General features: G+C 40.7%; 1 protein-coding gene across 3 annotated transcripts in view; it reads left to right on the top strand.

Annotated features, from left to right (window-relative positions):
- The window catches only part of tanc1b (tetratricopeptide repeat, ankyrin repeat and coiled-coil containing 1b), a 105,529-nt gene that overhangs the window by 1,434 nt on the left and 85,988 nt on the right, over window positions 1-18,107 (top strand). For 2 of the 3 annotated variants that reach the window (XM_055014916.1, XM_055014914.1), the window contains exon 2: window positions 10,521-10,614. In XM_055014916.1, coding sequence (XP_054870891.1) covers window positions 10,554-10,614 — 61 coding nt within the window. In that variant the 5' untranslated portion in view covers window positions 10,521-10,553. Of the gene's footprint in view, window positions 1-2,406; window positions 2,445-10,520; window positions 10,615-18,107 lie in introns of those variants that run through there. The other variant, XM_055014915.1, reaches the window with a different exon arrangement.

The raw sequence follows: 18,107 nt of genomic DNA, 5'->3' as shown, positions 1-18,107 counted from the left end.
AGTTGGTTACTCAAAGAAATCAATATTTCCAGTCCAGGAGAGTTTTCTGTTCACAACATACCATTGCAGAATAGCTAAAAAAATTTGTTACTGTATGTCTCAAATTTTCTCAAGATGAACAGACTTCCTCAAAGTGAAGAATATTGATTGCACTGGCCTTCTCATTAGTGTGCAGATGTTTCACACAAAGTCCATTACTTTTCTTATAACTCTGTGGTCTTGTTTGATGCTAATGTTAGTCTGTATTTTGTGATTGGATGTGGTTCTTTTCTGGAAGCAGAGCCCAACCCAGATATAGTAGTAGACTAAAGGCTAAGGGACTGTAATCTTGTTCACCCACATAAATTGACTCACTGAAGTTTGACCACTGGCTGGATATGTGTTCTGCAGTTTTCAGCATATTTTCAGTGAAGGAATACACTTGCAACTCTACCAGGTGCTTTAAAATCAGTGCTTCGTTTTCACTTGTTGAGAAATTGCTCGTAAATGTCAGGATTAAGCTTTGATCATTGGAAGCACAGGAAATCATCGATTCAGTGTGCTCTGAAGTCTCTATAACTCCACAATCTCCTGGCGCTCTACCTTGAAAACACCTACTGTAACACTTGCCATTTCCTGTGTTGAATTACTTGTTTCAGTATAGCTTCAAGGGCAGTTTTACCCTATAGATGGTGTTGATTTTCCATCTCCAACTCAACAGGTGAAACAGGCTTTGCTTCTGACAATCATGCTCACAGTCAGTTAATGTGAATATGCTCCATATTAACTTTCCAATATAATTTCAGGCAATTTTACGGTGATAATGGAACCATTAGAGTGGATTTGCATGCCTCTATGCCAATGCTAGAGCCACCCCAATTGTCTATTATAAGATGTTTGCATTACAGAGCACTCATCTTATTGAAAGTGCCATAAGAGTCTGCTTCCCACTCTCCACACAGCCTGGTTCCCATGGTCCCCCGCCAGTTGGCCAGTAACAGATGCTGGCATCAGAATTGCATTGTTATGGCTGAGGAGGGAAAGTTACTGGAGCCAGTGACCTGACAGACAGCACATACTGGGTTGTTCTGATAATAAGGATAATGATTTTGTCCTGTTAAGAAGGCCTAGGACGTGATCCCAGCAGGAAAACCAGATTTATAGTGGCTGGAAGGGTTCAGGACCCCGTCTGTCATCATGCTCTTTCACCAAGATTGTGAATGAATCGTCTGTGTAGTGATGTGGAAATGTGACGGAGTTGAGGGCAATCAAATCTGACTGCACATTAGCTTGTTTCTGGCCTTGTGACAGTGTGGTAGTTTTATTAGTGCAAAGTCTGTAGTCAGTATAGAGATTATATTGCTTCACAGCTAACCTATTGTGCATGGTTTCAATGAATTCTACCACATTGGTCTGTTTTGAATTGATCTGTTAAGGTGTGTGAAGACACTCATTCAAACTCTTGGACTGCTTCCAGTTGGATTTCAGTGTGGTATCAACCACAGGATTTTTATGATAGCAGATAATTGATTTCCGCATGAATCTGAAAGGAATCAATCTCCTTTGCAGTCTGTGTCTGAGGGATTTTCATAATGTAAGTGGGATTTGCTTTACACAGCCAAGAAACTTTTACATCTCAAAGGTATTAAGGTGATTTCATGACATATTGTGAAATAACGGCTTAATAGCAGAAGCAGAGAAGCAGTTACCCCTTGAGCTTTTGGAACTTGAACAAAGCAGAGGCAGTTATGTGCTGTGTTTTGTGTTTCATGCTAGGCGGTTGGTTACACAATTTTCTGCAGTGAGAAAATCATAGAAACCTAACACTGTGAAAGTATTTTAATTACCCATTTTCTGTTTACTCTTTTAGAGAAGATGCATGTCACAGACACAATATACATGAATCCATAAGCTCTGAATTTACAAAACATTCGCAGTTAAAACAAAGAAATTCTGCACTGGGATGAAAACTCAAACACAATCCTTTTGGCAAAGTAGCATTGTGTAATTGCATTAGCTCAAGTTTCTTGGCAGCTTATGTATCAAAATACTTGCCTTGCCATTTAATTGCCCCATTTGCCTTCAGGTCATCTATTATAACATTACAGCGTGACAGCCACACATTTTGAATTGCCTTTGTATTTCTCTGATGGTCTTACTGACTTGTGCTGAGTTACATACAAGTAACACATTCATCATAGTAGAACCGTATGCAATGTTTTTGTTGTATGTGTTGAGGTGAGCAAGCATGTACAAGGTATGTTTCCAAGGTCTGTGCGTGTGTATATATGCCCTCAGGCGAGCATTTGTGTATCTAACTCACGTGTGTCTTTGGAAGCGCTTCTTGGAAACAGCTGTTACTGATTTACATTTTTGTCAAGCCTTTTTGAAACCCCAGAGACAGACCGGGGAAAGAGAATGAGCGAGGAGCGAGGTGTTATAAACTATGAAATGCGGCATGTGTGGTGAGTTATTTGCAAACAAGAGAAGAAGAACACAACTTATTTACAAAAATGTAGTATTTATTTGGTGATTGATTGAGTTGACATTACTTAAATAATATAATTACTCTGTTTTCCACTGGAATTTTCTAGGTTGAGATTCAGTAGTGTGCAAGGGGATTGTGCGGCGACCTGTGCACAATCTCCTTAGCAGGTGTCTGTCTGGAAGTTGTTGTTGCTCGCCAACTCTGTTGTGGGTGGCGTGGACACCCGGTGGTCTACCCCAAGTACTCAGTTAGGCTGCTGCTAGAAGAAGAAAGCAGACAGAGCCAAACATGATGGCTCTTTGACAATTTTACAGCAGCCATATGTCCACATTGTGCAATGTACCTTTTTTGGACTTACTTTTAAGTTCTTGTGGTCTTTATAGTTATCTTTTGGGAGTATACAGAAAGAGAAGTGATTAGGTTAACCACAGACCAATGAGCAAATCATCAGCAACGATTCATTAAGACTGTTGTACCCAGTTTGACGTATACCAATGAACCTGATGAAATCTTATTTTGTCTCAGAGTCATACATCTCAACTTTTATGTGTTTCTGCTATGAGCTGGTCTGTAAAATCTTTTCATTTTAGTGCTGTAACATAAGCAAGTGCACAAAATGATTGAGGAGTAGTTTCTGTCACGACAAGTGGGACCCCTGGAAGAAGTTTTTTTTTTTATTTTTTATAGGTCCACTTTCCTTTTTTGACTGTTTGCGGACACTTTTTTCTGTGCCCTAAATGCTATGCTCTTCAGCTAAAGTGATGGACTAAAAATAAACCCCCATTCCAAGATTGACAAGTGGTGAGGCTGTCTTATCTGCAAAGAGCTTTTTGCTCTGAGGCCCTGTTGAATGTCTGCTGGCTTACATCCTGGCTTCCTAGGTATGCTGGTTAAGTCCATGGTTTCAACTTTGCTATATTGCTGGATTCCTTATAACTTTAAAACCATCTCCTTTTCACTTAATACAAGTCAGATTTGTTCCTGTGACCCTCTGACCGACAAACCTTAATGTGATTAGAATCTCTCCCAGTGTTGCAGGTACTTCCTGTAGACTTTAACCACTGCCCGTTAATGTTTAACTCTTAATCAAATACCAGTCTTCCTGGGAGGCAAATGTCAAATTGTGTGTGAGTAACAGTGGTCTAGCTTTATTTGTTTCTACTGCAGATATTCATTAACACTTTAGTGCTACCACAAATCAATAATAGAGTGATTGAGTTCATTCTGCCGTAACTGGAAGTTAATGAATGCAGCTCCAATGAGATGATTGTTGTTACTCAGTGTGAAGTTAAATCTGTTGCCCTCTAAGACATGTCTTGACACTTCTTGAGCAAAATGGAAAGACACAGGCTTACTCATTGCCATTGCTGAGACAGCATTTATTGTGTTGCTTAGAGGTTTAACAGTGAACAAACATCACTGCTCTTATTGTTGCAATTAAACACAGGCATAGTGTCAATAAGAGTTTGATTGAAGTTTGTGGAGTCATCAGTGGACAAAGCCAATCAGTGTTCATGCTTAGCTACGCTCAGTGTGAGCTCTGCATCATGGCTGACCAATTTATTTACAGTGTGAACAGAGGAGAGTAATTTTCTGGCAGGAAAACTGATTAAAAGATGCAGTGTGAGTTAACTAAGGCTAGTCCTATAGCATTGTTTAACTGAAAGACAAAGTTTAGCGTACTTTTTGACTCCTGTTCGTGTTTGGATCACAAGGTGTATCGAATAGAGGTCTCATACTGAACTGAAATCCCATACTGAATGGTTCACTCATCAGCTGTATCAAAGATAAGAGGACTGAGAGGGCAAATCAATCTTTCCAAAATTACTTTTCTTTCTTTTCCCTTTGTTTTTCTTCCTTAGACTCTGATGACTCACAGAAACTTAAAAGTTTAAAAGCTCACTCACTGACTGTTGGCCATTGTTCTTGTCTTTTGTAATTTCCCATAGCAGTCTGACGAATAGATTAGCCTTATCCCTTTTAATTTCACCAAGCCCTCCTCAATAAGAAGCTACCTTGCTTTGCCCCAAGCTACAACTTTGAATCTGTCTGTGCTTTTGATGAAACAGCATGTTTCCCACCATCTAGAAGTTAGTAAACAAGAGTGATGTTATGGTTTCAGTAGGAGCTCAGGCGCAGGAAACAAGCAGATACGCGGAAGCGATTTAACAGAGTTTATTTACAAACAGATTTTACTACAGACCAAAACAAGGATCGAAACTGTCAATACTATACTCGAGATGAGCACTCTAATGCTACTAGTGGTGAGGCGGACCTACAACATCTAAAGACGCTACTCACTGTGGGTAATACTCAGGCAAGAAGGTTTTCACAAAACTTCACTAAAACTACAAAGCTTTAAATCCTAACAAAACAATAGACTCCAACGCACTCGTCTAGAGACTCTAACTACAGTAACAAAAGGGCACAATAATGCTACTCAGAATAACTTCGATAAACTCATCTCAGACTGCAACTAGGTAGATGCTCGGACTGGGCTCATGCAGGAGGACCCCAGGTGAATGGAAATCAGGGAGAACTTGAGACAGCAGGTAGGTATGAAGTGGACGCCAAGGAACGGCTGTGATGAATCAACCCCGAGTGAGGAAGACGGCGAAGAATCCTGGTGAGACCAGGCAGGAGCAGGTAGATCCAAAACTATGACGAAGGAAGACAAACAATGTCACTACAGGTACAAGAAGTGGACAACTAGAAACTGTTGAGTGCGAATAAACCAGTACAGGCTGTATCACGATCCGGCACCGAGAGGTGAGTAGCGTCTGCTTAAATGCTGAGAGAGTGAGGTCTGACTGGCAGCATTCCACCTGCTCCTGAACCGGCTAATGAGGGTGATGTGAGACACCTGGCGCAGCAATTACTTCCAGGAACACCTAAAAAGGAAAAGGAGGAGGAGAAAGAGGGAGACGGAGCACTATCTAGCTCTGGCAGCTGCCAGCCTGACAAGTGAACAGCAGCCTGTTTTTTCACCATCCATTATCTATACACCGCTTAATCCTCATTAGGGTCGCGGGGGGGGCTGGAGTCTATCCCAGCTGACTCGGGCGAAGGCAGGGGACACCCTAGACAGGTCACCAGTCTGTCACAGGGCTACATACAGAGACAAACAAGCACTCTTACATTCACACCTATGGGCAATTTAGAGTAATCAATTAACCTCAGCATATTTTTGGACTGTGGGAGGAAGCCGGAGTACCCGGAGAGAAACCCACGCATGCACAGGGAGAACATGCAAACTCCATGCAGAAAGATCCCGGGAAAGCCGGGACGCGAACCAGGGACCTTCTCGCTGCAAGGCGAAAGTGCTAACCACTATGCCACTGTGCAGCCCTGTTTTTTCACCATTTAGTTTTAAAGAATTCTACCCTGAAATGTGTTATATTCTCTAAGAAGAACAAGCTACGTGTTCATATTTACAAATATGACTACATGTACACACTGCAGCTTGAGTTATGATGGTATTGTATTGTCTAGAGTCCCTATGCTAGCAATGATAGTGTCCTTCTCACACAGGAAATACATTTAGTGCCTGGTTCCTTCAGTCAGAATGCAGGTTTAGTGCCTTACTTCCTTAAAAGTTTCTTAGTGCCCTGGGAAAGTTTCTGTGGTGGAAATGCCATATTATCTGAACTTACCAAACGCTTGGAAGAGTTGCTGCTTTTTTGATGCCTGATGACATTCTTTAGAAACAGAATTTTTTCAAAGAACCTTCGAACCTTTTAGGAATTGTGTGTGCATTTCAACTGCAGGAACAATATACCAGGTTTGTTTCCCAGGTCATAGTTCATTCCCCTCAAAACGTTTTTGCCCTCAACATAGTAGCCTGTGAAGGCCCAGGTGGCTCTCTTTGACATTTTAATTGCTTAACATTCGTTGTTAAACACAATCCTTGAGGCCGCTACAACTTGCACTCAGCATTCATTCATACAATTTCATTCAAATGGCAACCAGAGAGCGCTGGTTGGTTTGCATACTACTGCTGTTCCTTTTAGTTTTTTACATTGTTAATGTGTTCAGTACAGATTGTTTGGCCATTTTGGAATTCTGTAATCCAACTCACATTGTTCTGAAAACTCGTGCATCAAAGTGCTGTTTCTCTGACTTCTGATAAGTGCCGCTAATTGGCAAATATTTCCTCGGTGAATGAAACAATGGTGCTACACGCTCATACTCGATATCTGCAAGTTGTGCAGTGCCCACATCACACCCAGAGGTTTCCAAAAAACACTTAGTATCACATTAGTGTTTTTGCAATTACTATAATGTTGCTCTAGTTTTTTAGGTTTAGGTGTTTTTGTACAAGTTACACTGTTATGTCTACTGAAAGTCATGTAAACTGAAAGTGTTTTTGGCACAGTTATTTATTGCTAAACAAAACTAATGTGACAAGTTAAAGGCTTCCATAAAATTAAATTGTACTGAATTGTTGAGTCAGTGGGTCATAATTGTATGATCTGTTTCTGGGGTTAAATTATATTAATAATCTAAAAATCTGAATATGTTCCAAGATATTTCCCATGAAACGTAGGCTGGCATAAGTGAAAGAATGCAGGAAACACTTGAGTCAAACCGGTAGACTAGTTATATAAATATCTTTTGTTTTGTTATTTCCCTCCCACTCACATTAGTGTGAATAACAACCTTTTGTTTACAGTGGCTGACACTCAGACTGTACCGTCCTCCATACCTACTCCCTACGCTTCCTCTTTCAAAGGTTTGTTAGCTAACTTGCCATTGTTTATGAAGCACTTGAACTCGCAGACCAGGGCCAGCCTGTTTCCTGCACTGTGGACAACAAAAGAATAGATAATTATGGCGTTCACATCACAATTTTCAACTATCACTAGTTCAGTTCTGGGCAGTGTTTAATAAACCAGCTTGAAGGTAAGCTCATAATGAGGATTTCCATGTTGCTATGACAACAGTGGAAATCTGAGAGTGATCATTCATGTAGAATCAGTTGAAGAGAGCTGGCAGGGGATTTGAACAGGAAAGAGGTAAACGCACAGGGTGGAAAGTAGCTGTTTACTTCGATGTTGGAAGAGTGGTAAAGTTGATCTGAGCTTAAGGGTGAGCTGTCTATTGTCTGTCACCTAATAGTGCACAAAACAGGCTCTAACTCACCAACCGCCAATGTATGTGAGATGCTTCCCCACCAGAGGCTATCAGGACAAACAATTCCTATTTCCATTCTATATATAGCTGTCTTCTCAGATGACTGGTATAGCCAGATGGCCCCATTAACCACATGTCATGTCAGCATTGTGCAGGTGAGGATCTTTCCTGCTTCACATCCTGCATAGGTTTGAACTCTATCACATCCAGCGTGACCTGGAAAAAACACATGTTGATAACCTGAGGCACCTTTTAATCGCCCTGAGCTCCAATTTCTCTTTTCTGAAAGGAAACCATCTTGACATTCTACCACCGACTGGAGTCCTTTTCCTCGCTACCTTGAGCTTTTCCAAGGTAACAGATAGCCCACATGTGAAGGTTTTAGTGCTGACATCTGTCTGGCTGAAAATGCCAGCAGTGGGGAAGCAGCCTTAATGATGAGGTCTTTGGTATGTATCCCTTCAGTTGCCTGGGGTATTTTGGAGCCTGTTGAAGACTTTTGACGATGAGGCTGTTGTTCTCTTCAAGTAAACAAGAGACAGTGCTATGAACACAATACTCTGCTGTTTCCCTGGGCAAATGTGAATATTGAGAGGCTGTTTTGTCTATTCATGCAGCGTGTGTCCGCAAAGACCTGTGAGCCTCTGTGGGACTTTGACTGCTCTGCTGTAATATTGAGAGGCCCTTTCTAAGGGGCCACGCCAATATCCAAGCACAGCTTAGAAGTACTGGGATGGACCTGACCTTGAGGGCTTCAGGAATCTTGATTCCCATCTTTGTGCATACCATGCAGTCCATGCCTCTTCTCTGAGGAGACTGTCTGATGAAGTTATATCCCCACTATAGCTTAAGCGTAGCTGCATTTGATAGTGATAAGATCCACACTTTAATTTCATTAACTTTTTTCAGGATCTCTCACATCTGCTGCCAATAAAAACAACCCAAGTCTTACGCAACATCAACACAGAATTTACTTATGACTGTTGCAGATATTTTGTTAATGCAGAGGACTTAATCTAAGTGACTGATGTCAACAAATCATTAATAGATAATTATATGGTGTTATGTTTAGAAATGCATAAAAGTAGTAGCACAGTCTACATCGTTTCATAGTTGTCTCTTTAATTGGCAAGAATCTGTCAATGACCATGTCTGATATCACTTCCTATTATACTGTTAAAGTATGTAGCACTGGTTCTGCATTGTCCACTCCCTGGAATTGAAATACTTTTGGTTTATTTATAATATACTGTATATTATAATAACCCTACCATTGTTAAATCAGTATCAACAGAGTGATAACACATACTTGTTTTTTATTCAAGTTGTATTTACATCTTAATTTCATCCCTGATAGAAATGGCTGATATCGGCATGGTGATGGCTGAAGAGAAGGTGTCTCATTCTCAGAGTGGTTGCTGACTTGTGTGTGTCTGGTCTGGTGGCTGGGCCAGGGGAGGGGGGGTGGAAGGAATTTGTCATGTTGGCTTTTTGAGTTTCAAGAGGGCGTTTCTCATTTCCTTTGGGTTAACCTGGGTGATGTTTATTGTTACTGTGGAGATGAGCAGCTCTCTCCTACACAGCAGCTGGCACCTCTGCTGACCAGGCCAATATATTATACTGTGCTTTACTATCATGAGCTGCACTATTCTGTCCAAATTCAGATAGACACAGTTCTGAAATGTATTTCATACAGTTGCACCAGGTCCCTTTCTGTTATGCGCTTTTTTACTGTGTACATAAACCCCAAGGTGTAGATTGAGACACTTGTGCACTCTTGAGCACAGGTAATCGAATACAAGAAGTGTTAGGATGCAAAAAAAAAAAAAGCAGCTTACTTTATATATGTGTCTACCATGAATATTTCAAAATGAAACTAAAAATTTAATAAGTCTGGGTAGTTGGAATAAAACTCAATGAAAACATTATTTTTTGACCAGTCAGTGCTGAGTTAAGATCTAGAGACTCCTCGGGGATTTGCCCTGTACACCTCCACCTCCCATAATCAATTTGGTGGAGGCTTTGCTTCACTGTTTCATCTGACACCATCAAGGATTAAAAAAAAAAGAGCAAATCAATAGCCTCTCTCACAGCAGCAGTACGAAAACCTAGATATTTAAAGCCTGGATTCTGGGATTGAAAACTATGTGTTTTGTTTGCAGATGGCATACCCTTATTTGGTTGAAATCATTCTTTTCTCTTCATTGGAAAGATTGCTCTGATGCTATTAATACAGTAGAGTACACCATAGGAGCTTATAATGTGTTTAGAGGGTTAGAAACCAAAAGTCCCACACAATTAACTGTTTTAGCTGAGTTGGGTTAGGAATGTTTTTACCGTTGTCCAGCTATAAATGATTCCAAAACAAACAAGCACATCCAGGCTGGACCTTGAGTTCATGTTATACTGTTTAACTCCAAGGATTAAAAATGCACACTAGCTTGGGAACAACCATGGATATCAATTGTAAACACCCAAGTTCAGCCACATAGCATCAATTACATGTGGAATTCAGGGCATTTGACTCAGTGTTTTCCTGCATAACAAGATAGCAGAACGTGTCCTTTTCTGTTTAAATATTAGAGCATTCTTTCCATGCGCCCCTCCACTGATGACCTGCAGGATTGGAAGCGCTGTGGGAAAACTCCCAGTCGGGTGCCAGCTAAGCAGTATGAAATGCGGATATACACTCTTTTGCCATTGCTGTGTTAGTTTTTCGAGGACATACTTTATCTTGTTTGGTTAGTTTTGAATACAAAAAGACCTGGATACCTAGGGTGTCTGTGGTTATCTTATTTTCAAATAAAGAGGGGAAAAATGCCTCTGTTTTTTCCCATGAAAACAATTGAAATGTCGTTAGTGTCACTTATCTTGTTGTGGCTGTGCATGAATTAATATTTTTTATTTTCTCTTCTCTCAGGGGCTCAAAGAAAGGGATTCCAGGAATCTTGCCATGTTCAAAGCAGTGCTGAAGAAGAACAGAGATGGAGGCAAGGGGAGCAAGAAGGATTCAGGTATGTGTAAGATCGGGAAGAAAAACAGACACTCAAACCCCCCCAAGGCTCAGACACTAACCCCACTTTCAGTATTTATAAATTCATTCCTGACTAAACTTTATATGTCCTAAATACCACCTTTGTTTGTAAAGATTCAGAGATTAAAATATTGAATGAGTTACAATGAGCTAAAAGAGAACAGAAAAGTGAACTAAATGCAAAATCATGAGATAAAATTGTGGAAACATTATGTAAAATTCAAAGTTTTTTGGGTTGTCTTTTTGAGTGCTCCATTTAAAGATTGCTCATAGCTAAAATGGAACTTGAATAAAGCACCTTGTGCAATATGTACTGATTATGAAAAAGTTAGTGCTCATTTCTTTAACACAAAGCTTTATGCCACAGACAGGCACAATGAAAGGCCCAAGATGCATACTTGAAACAAAAGCTCATGTTGCACTGTTGTTAGGGATGATATGGAGAAAATTACAGCTGTGTGAGCTCACGAACACCAGTGACACATCCCACTGCATCCTGATTTCATTGTTACGTCTATAACTTTCAGTTCAAAGTGGGAGGCTATCTGTAATTTTGACTGTAGATACAGCCTGACTATTGTGTCATAACAGATGTTTTCGTTTGGAAATTTGTCGAATTTTCCGACATGACTAATAACGAGTCAGTCTCAGCAATAGATTGTTGACTCGTCTCTTGTTCGTTGAATGGGCCCCCTCCGCTGATCTGTCTTGACATAGCAAATTGACCATTTATGCTTATACAGCATCTACCTGCCTGGACTTGCTTTACCACCTCAGAGCTGGTGTCAGCAGTCTGCTTCAAACAGTCAGTGTATACAGTAGATACATGTGTCATAGCTCTGCTCTCTCTGCCTTGTCTGACGTGATCGTTTCACTCAGCACCCGGTGCTAAAATTAAAGGGGAAAGAGTCTGACTTACTTTACACACTCAATTCCACCACACCACCTCCACTGCTCTTCCAGTACAGTACAGACCGAGAGGCAGAATTGTTTGTATTGCTTTTTATAAAGCTGTCGCAACCTGTCTCACATGTATGAATCACCTGATAATGCTGTTTCTCTGTTATCCACACACACCCACACACATATACACTTAAACACAGGAGGGTCTGTGCATGTGAAGGCTGGGTGCAGCAGAGTTTTATGGCGGGATACAGCTTCTTTATCCCAGCCTCAGTTTCCCAGTTGGACCCCATCCATCAAGCCAAAGCAGCACTGTCTCCCTTTCTCATGCCGGGACAATAAAATCTGGACACTCCTCTCTGTTGTTTAGGGCTCTTAAGACAGATGAGAGGTCACAGATATACAACAGCTAGCAGCGGTCACTTTACCTCAGTGTTGTCCTTGCATGGGACAGATATCCTGACTGCATATCTCTTTATTTTTAGACTTAACAGTTTATCTAGCAAGACTCAAACAAATGTGGATAATATAGCATAAATTTGAGCAATATTTCTTTTAAAAAGTCTTGGTTGTGGTGCTTAAGAAACTTAAAAGGCAAAGTTTTGAAATCCATCTTCGACATGGGTGATGTTTCTTAGTTGAAATTGCGTATTGCACCACACCATGTTTGCTTCTCTGTTGTCCTTGAAGAAGAGAACTTGTTTGTAAATTCAAGTCTTTCCTTCGACTCTAAATGAAGTGAGTAACGCAGAAATCCTGATGGTGAAGGCGTGTTAATCACATTGGGTGCAGTATGCTGCAGTATAGTTAATTGTCTCTCAGACAAGATAGAACCATATTGCACATAAAATAATCAGTAGACCTGCTGCGCTGCTTGAATAGAGATTTTATTTTGATCCGAAAGATTTGCAAAATAAATGTGTGTCAAAATGGAATGTTGATTGAAATGCAGTTTTGCCACACACTTCATTATATACTTTTCTATTTTCTTGGCACGCTGAGGTAGGATTAAACTCCTGAATTATTTAAAGATTAGTTTACTTTTTTAGGGACAGCATACTTTGTGAGATTTTCAAGACAGTAATTTTTAGTGTTTTATGCTTGACAGTTGGTAGGAATAATAATTTCTGTCTCAACAGATTTAGCAGTTTTGTGCAGATCAATAAAAATTGTGTTTATTAGTCAAGTCTGTTGTTTTTCACAGTCCCTCTAGCATTCTTAGAGGCCAGACTGCACAGACTTTGCTTCCTTCAGAAAGCCCAAAGTCTTGTAAAATCTGCTCAGCTACATATAATGGAAATAAGTGGGAGGAAAGACCTTGATAATGGTATAATTGCAAGATAGCTCAGCATATGTTGCTCATGACTTGGTGGCTATGGACTGAAGGCAACCTTAAAACAGTCAAGGAAACTTGGCCCCCATGCCAGATACCACTACAGTCATTAGCTCTCCTTTGGGATCTCCCCATTGCCAAGACCACAAAAAACACACAGTTTGCTAATTTAGTCTCTCCATCTTGCGCTCCTCCTAGATCCTTCCTCCTCCGCCTCCTCCACATTTGCCTCTCTTAGCGTCATTCTGTAAGGAATCTGTTTGGAATTGGCCATTTTAATCCCTTTTAAGTACTTTTTTTATGGTCTGCCATTCCAGGAGTCGGTTTGCTGTGACCAGTTGCCTTTGATGTTCGCATTTTCTGAGAACGTGGTAACTGTAACTGGGTTACAGAAGTAGGCCTCAGTACAGCTAATAGATTTGGAACTGCAGGAAGACAGATCTTAACGTATCAAATATTACTTTAACTGTTTTTCTCTGAGGATCTATTGCTCGCTTTTAGGATTATTGTTTTAAGTTGATAAAATTGTTTTCAAGTGTCTTTCCATGAGGCAAGTTTGTGTGAAGTTGTTCCTCTTGATCCAAACATTCTTTAATGGCAGGGTTCAGAGTTAATAGTAGTAAGTCTATAAATATTTAATGCAGTAGATGTCCTCAGCTTGGCTGTGATTTTCTTTGGGGCATGAGAAAACAACATTATTTATTAATATCACAGTTTTGGAACAGTTTGAACCAAAAAAAACAAATGACACCTTGACAATTAGGTTTAATTTTTAGCCTGTTAAGTGATTTATGTAAAGTATAATGTGAAAGCACATCTATACTGAGGTGAATTGTGGCAGCACATAGCACAGATAATTAAACCACATGTAAAAAATTGCTTCTCTTCACCAACACAAACAAGTAAACATCTACATTCCTTAGTATAATGAACTTACAACCTAATAAATTAGTGCATCCCCACACTTGGATGGACACGTGAGTCTGCATTTTCCATTCAGATTAAATGCTCTCTCTGGCAAAGTGGCATGAGTGGTCCCGTTTTTCCCCTCATAGAGGCCCCACTGGCGGCCTCCCTTTAAAGCCTCACTGTCTTGAATGAAGTGTATGGACACGTACTGTTATTGTTTCCCTGTGAGTGTTCATGAGTTTCCCAGTTCATGATGTGACCCAGAGAAGTTGCATTTTTGACTCAGCTTTAATTGCTGAATGTGACTATGTGGCTGTGTGACTGCGTGGGTTGGGTAATACATCTGAAAACCGTCCAACTTGGTCTTCCCACTCAATGAGTTTGGCTGCTTGAGACAGCTGCCAGACAGTTGTCTGTCTGTCTGTTGTGGGTGACGCAGTGTTAATCACACTAACATAGATTGCCGTGCACTCTTGGAAGCCGATAACAGTTTCAGCTGTTTGTTCCTCGAACTCCCAACACACACAGGCCTTGTACACACAAACAGATATGCATCCACCACCAGTTGGCAGGGCTTTTCTCAGTTTGTTTGGCCGTACCGAGACAGAAACCACAAATGCACCTGGCTGGACCGTGAAGAGCAGTCGTTTTGTTTGTTGACTTGAGAGCACAGAGTAAGGGAGGAGTAAAAGCAGGAATAATATATAACATGAGGGGGGAGCAAAGGGTTGTTGCAGTTTTCATTGACATGGATACATGGATTTTTGATGACAACCCCTTCTGCTCCAAAGTTTCCACTACAACAGTGGTTCTTAAACTTTTTCTGTCAGGCCCTCCTTTGGAGGACAAAGAACTTTCGCGCCCTAAAAACATCATAATGGGGGCAAAGAACAATGTTGTGGCAGTTGTCTCATCACTCATTGTTGACACCATATCAAGATATCAAGAGCAGCAGGAAGTATGAGATCCCCAGCTAGTGTATGTGGTTTCTTGCACTTGGTGATGCTATATGCGACCTTATATGATGCTGTTTGTTCTTTGCTGTTTGCTGATGCAGCTTTTAGTAGGGGTGGGGGAAATTTCCAGTTCTTAAATGCATCGCAATTCTGACGTGGACGAATCTGAATCAATTCACAAACATCCAAATTTCGATTATTTAAATCTGTTAATTAAAATAATACAGAAGGTTCTAAATAGTACGGAACTAAGAAGTGCAGTATGCATCATCTCTGGGACACTTTGGGATGCGCGCCTGGAGCGGACACACCGACACATGCAAAGAGTAACACAAACCTGGCTGACCGGCACCCACCTCGCCATGAGACCCGAACAGCTCCTTCTAATTTAAAAGCAGACGTGTGGAAATACTTTGGCTTCTACAGCGTCGACGACGGAAGTGAACTGGACAAAAGCCACGTTATATGTAATGTATGTACCGCTGCACACATTGGAGGCCAGATACACCGTCTCATCCCGATGCTCTTTCACCAACACAGCCATCCTGACACTCATCAATATACCTGACATGCATCAATATCGATTCATAATCGAATCGTAGCCCTCGAATCGTAATTGTTATCGAATCATGAGGTGCCCAAAGATTCCCACCCCTGGCTTTTACCATGTGATGTTCCTGCTTACGGTATTCATCAAGTTTTCTCGGAAAGATGTCAAGTGGCTTCTTGAAGTGACTGGGATGTAAAGTCTCTGTGTCTCTTATTAATTTGTTTTGTCTCATGCTGTCCGCTGCAATTGTTTTCTGACATAAAACAAACAGGGGTCGCTCCTCACCTCCTACCGAATTCACTGTGAAGCCAAGAGCAAGATAAGCCTTGTCATACTTTTTTGACTTATTTTGAATCGCTGCCCTAGAGGGTGACACTTCTGTGCTCATTTCAAGTGATGGAGAGTGAACATGTGGCCACTATCATTAAAGTGTATCACAGATCACAGAATGGATGGCATTGCTTTTCCTAACAGGAAAAAAATGACGAGAACCAACTTGCACAATAACATAATGTGTTGCAGAAATTTTAAATCTCTAATGATTTTCGAGCAATACCTGATTGAGAGGAACCTCTGAATTTCAGCAAGATTAAGGGAAATCTGAAGGGAATGTTCATAATGTTCATGGTGTAGTGGACGTATGCACAAAGTAGTGGTGTGTGTGTGTGTGTGTGTGTGTGTGTGTGTGTGTGTGTGTGTGTGTGTGTGTGTGTGTGTGTGTGTGTGTGTGTGTGTGTGTGTGTGTGTGTGTGTGTGTGTGTGTGTGTGTGTGTGTGTGTGTGAGAGAGACCATTAAGTACTCTGTTGCCTCAGCTGTGGTGGTGAATGGTACATGCTGTCTCTGCAGTTTCTGTGAGCTTCTTGGGTGTTTTGACATGAAACAGTGATTTGATGCTAAAGGTCAGACAACAGCAAATTGGTTACAAAGTGGGATTTTGCATGCTTCTTGAAATTTGAAATACCCCTGGGATGACAGTGTTGGTTACATTTGTTAATAAGGCGTTGATAAAGGTAATAATAATAATTTTATCTTAATATTTTACATTTACTATGTCTTTATGTTAATCTTGGTTTTCCATATTCCCTCTCTGGGGGGTTTACAGTTAAGCAGAGCAGCTGACATTGCAGAGATTCCTTCGTTGTTGTCTTTACTCTTTCTCTTTCAGCTGCTGCATCAGGATTTTTGACTGTTATGGGAAGACTTCCCTTGATAAACAATAACCACAGGTGACTGAGCAGTTATTTGTCCTAGCAAGAAAGAGCTTTTGATGGACAGTTCAAAGAAAAATAGCTTTTTTTATTTGCTAGTGTGCATACAGAAAATTGTGGTTGTTGTGGCTATGACAGTTTATTAACAGGCTTTTTCTTGTGGGTGATCAGCAATGGAAATGTTTGTTTGCTCAGCTGCAAGACAACATTAGTTAAACACTAAAACACTCAACTGACTACCTTTTGACCTAAACTTTTCCTTCATTCTTGGATAGCCTGATGCTACAATGATTTGTGAAGCAGATTTAGTTTCCAGTCTGAGGTATTTGTTCTTTGCTGCTTTCGGTGCAGTCTTCTAACATGAGTGAGACTACAATCACAGTGAATTCTCCTGCTGACATATGGTTGCTGACCCTCCACTCTGACATTAACAAACACATCTCAGTACAGCATCTGCTACATGTTTCAGTGTGTGACTGCATGTGTAAGCCTGGTTCTTCTCACTGAATATCTGGGTGGCAGCCTCTTCTCTATCCATATCTACCGCAGCCATTTTGAGACATGCTACCTCCTTGTACTGTGGCTTGTAAGGGTAAAGAAAACTCCCTTTTATGGTGTAGTCCTGATGTAATTGCTGGATGAAGCTTGTGTATGCATAGTAATAGAGGAGTAGAGGAAGTGCTTAGCCAACAAAGTGTTTCTGTGCTTTTATTAGCACTGATACGGATGTTTATTAACTAAATGAAGGACAAACTGTTCTTTTGGTAAATTTATTTTCACAAAAATGTTGTGAAGACAAATAAGTTGCACACATTCAGCCACACGCAGCGCAGATCAAAGATTGCATATAGTATGTGACCTGTACAGGAAAGAAAGACAGACAACACATTATCCTGCACACATTTATGGAGACATAAATGTGTGTGGAGATAGAGGCAAGCAAATCCCAGGACACATTATTAACATCCTTTGATTAACCATAATATCTAGTGCTCAAACCAGAACCACTGTCTGCTTTATCATCAGCCCATGATTTTCCCTTTGGAAAACATTTCCTACTGGAAAAAAACACATTCAGCTGTAAGGCTCCACTTGGCTTTTAGTGTGATGCATGAGCATTTAAGTGTAAATAATCAAAGAGATTGTTAAATCACCTCTGCAGACATGTGCGATTATATCTAGTTTACCATCCTTTGCTCTTTTCCTAATTTTTATTAAAAGTGGTCAAAGTTGTGAAATGCTCCTTCTTCTTTTTTTAAAAAAATTTTTTTGCCAATTTTGCTCCCAGTTACGTTTGGGTAGATTTTCATGTCCAGACAGTTGTTGTATGACTTAAAATGGTGGCGAAAGAATGCACCTGATTTACAAAGGAGACCATTGAGTGCACAGACCTACGCGACTATCAAAGCACTGTGCAGCCAGCAGGCAACGATTAGCAGGGCGTAGCTCAAACCACATCTTTCACTGACACACACATGCATGTACAAGTACACACATACACACACAAACACACAGACACATACGCCCACAAACCTCAGGTGTATCCACATTAGACACTCCCTGTCTCTGCCTATGAAAAGCAAAATAAGGGCTCTTGAGGAAAGCAGTGAACC

Source organism: Amphiprion ocellaris, chromosome 11 (genome assembly GCF_022539595.1).
Source record: "Amphiprion ocellaris isolate individual 3 ecotype Okinawa chromosome 11, ASM2253959v1, whole genome shotgun sequence".
In the NCBI taxonomy this organism is placed as follows: domain Eukaryota; kingdom Metazoa; phylum Chordata; class Actinopteri; family Pomacentridae; genus Amphiprion; species Amphiprion ocellaris.
This window is presented reverse-complemented; position numbering and strand designations above follow the sequence as displayed.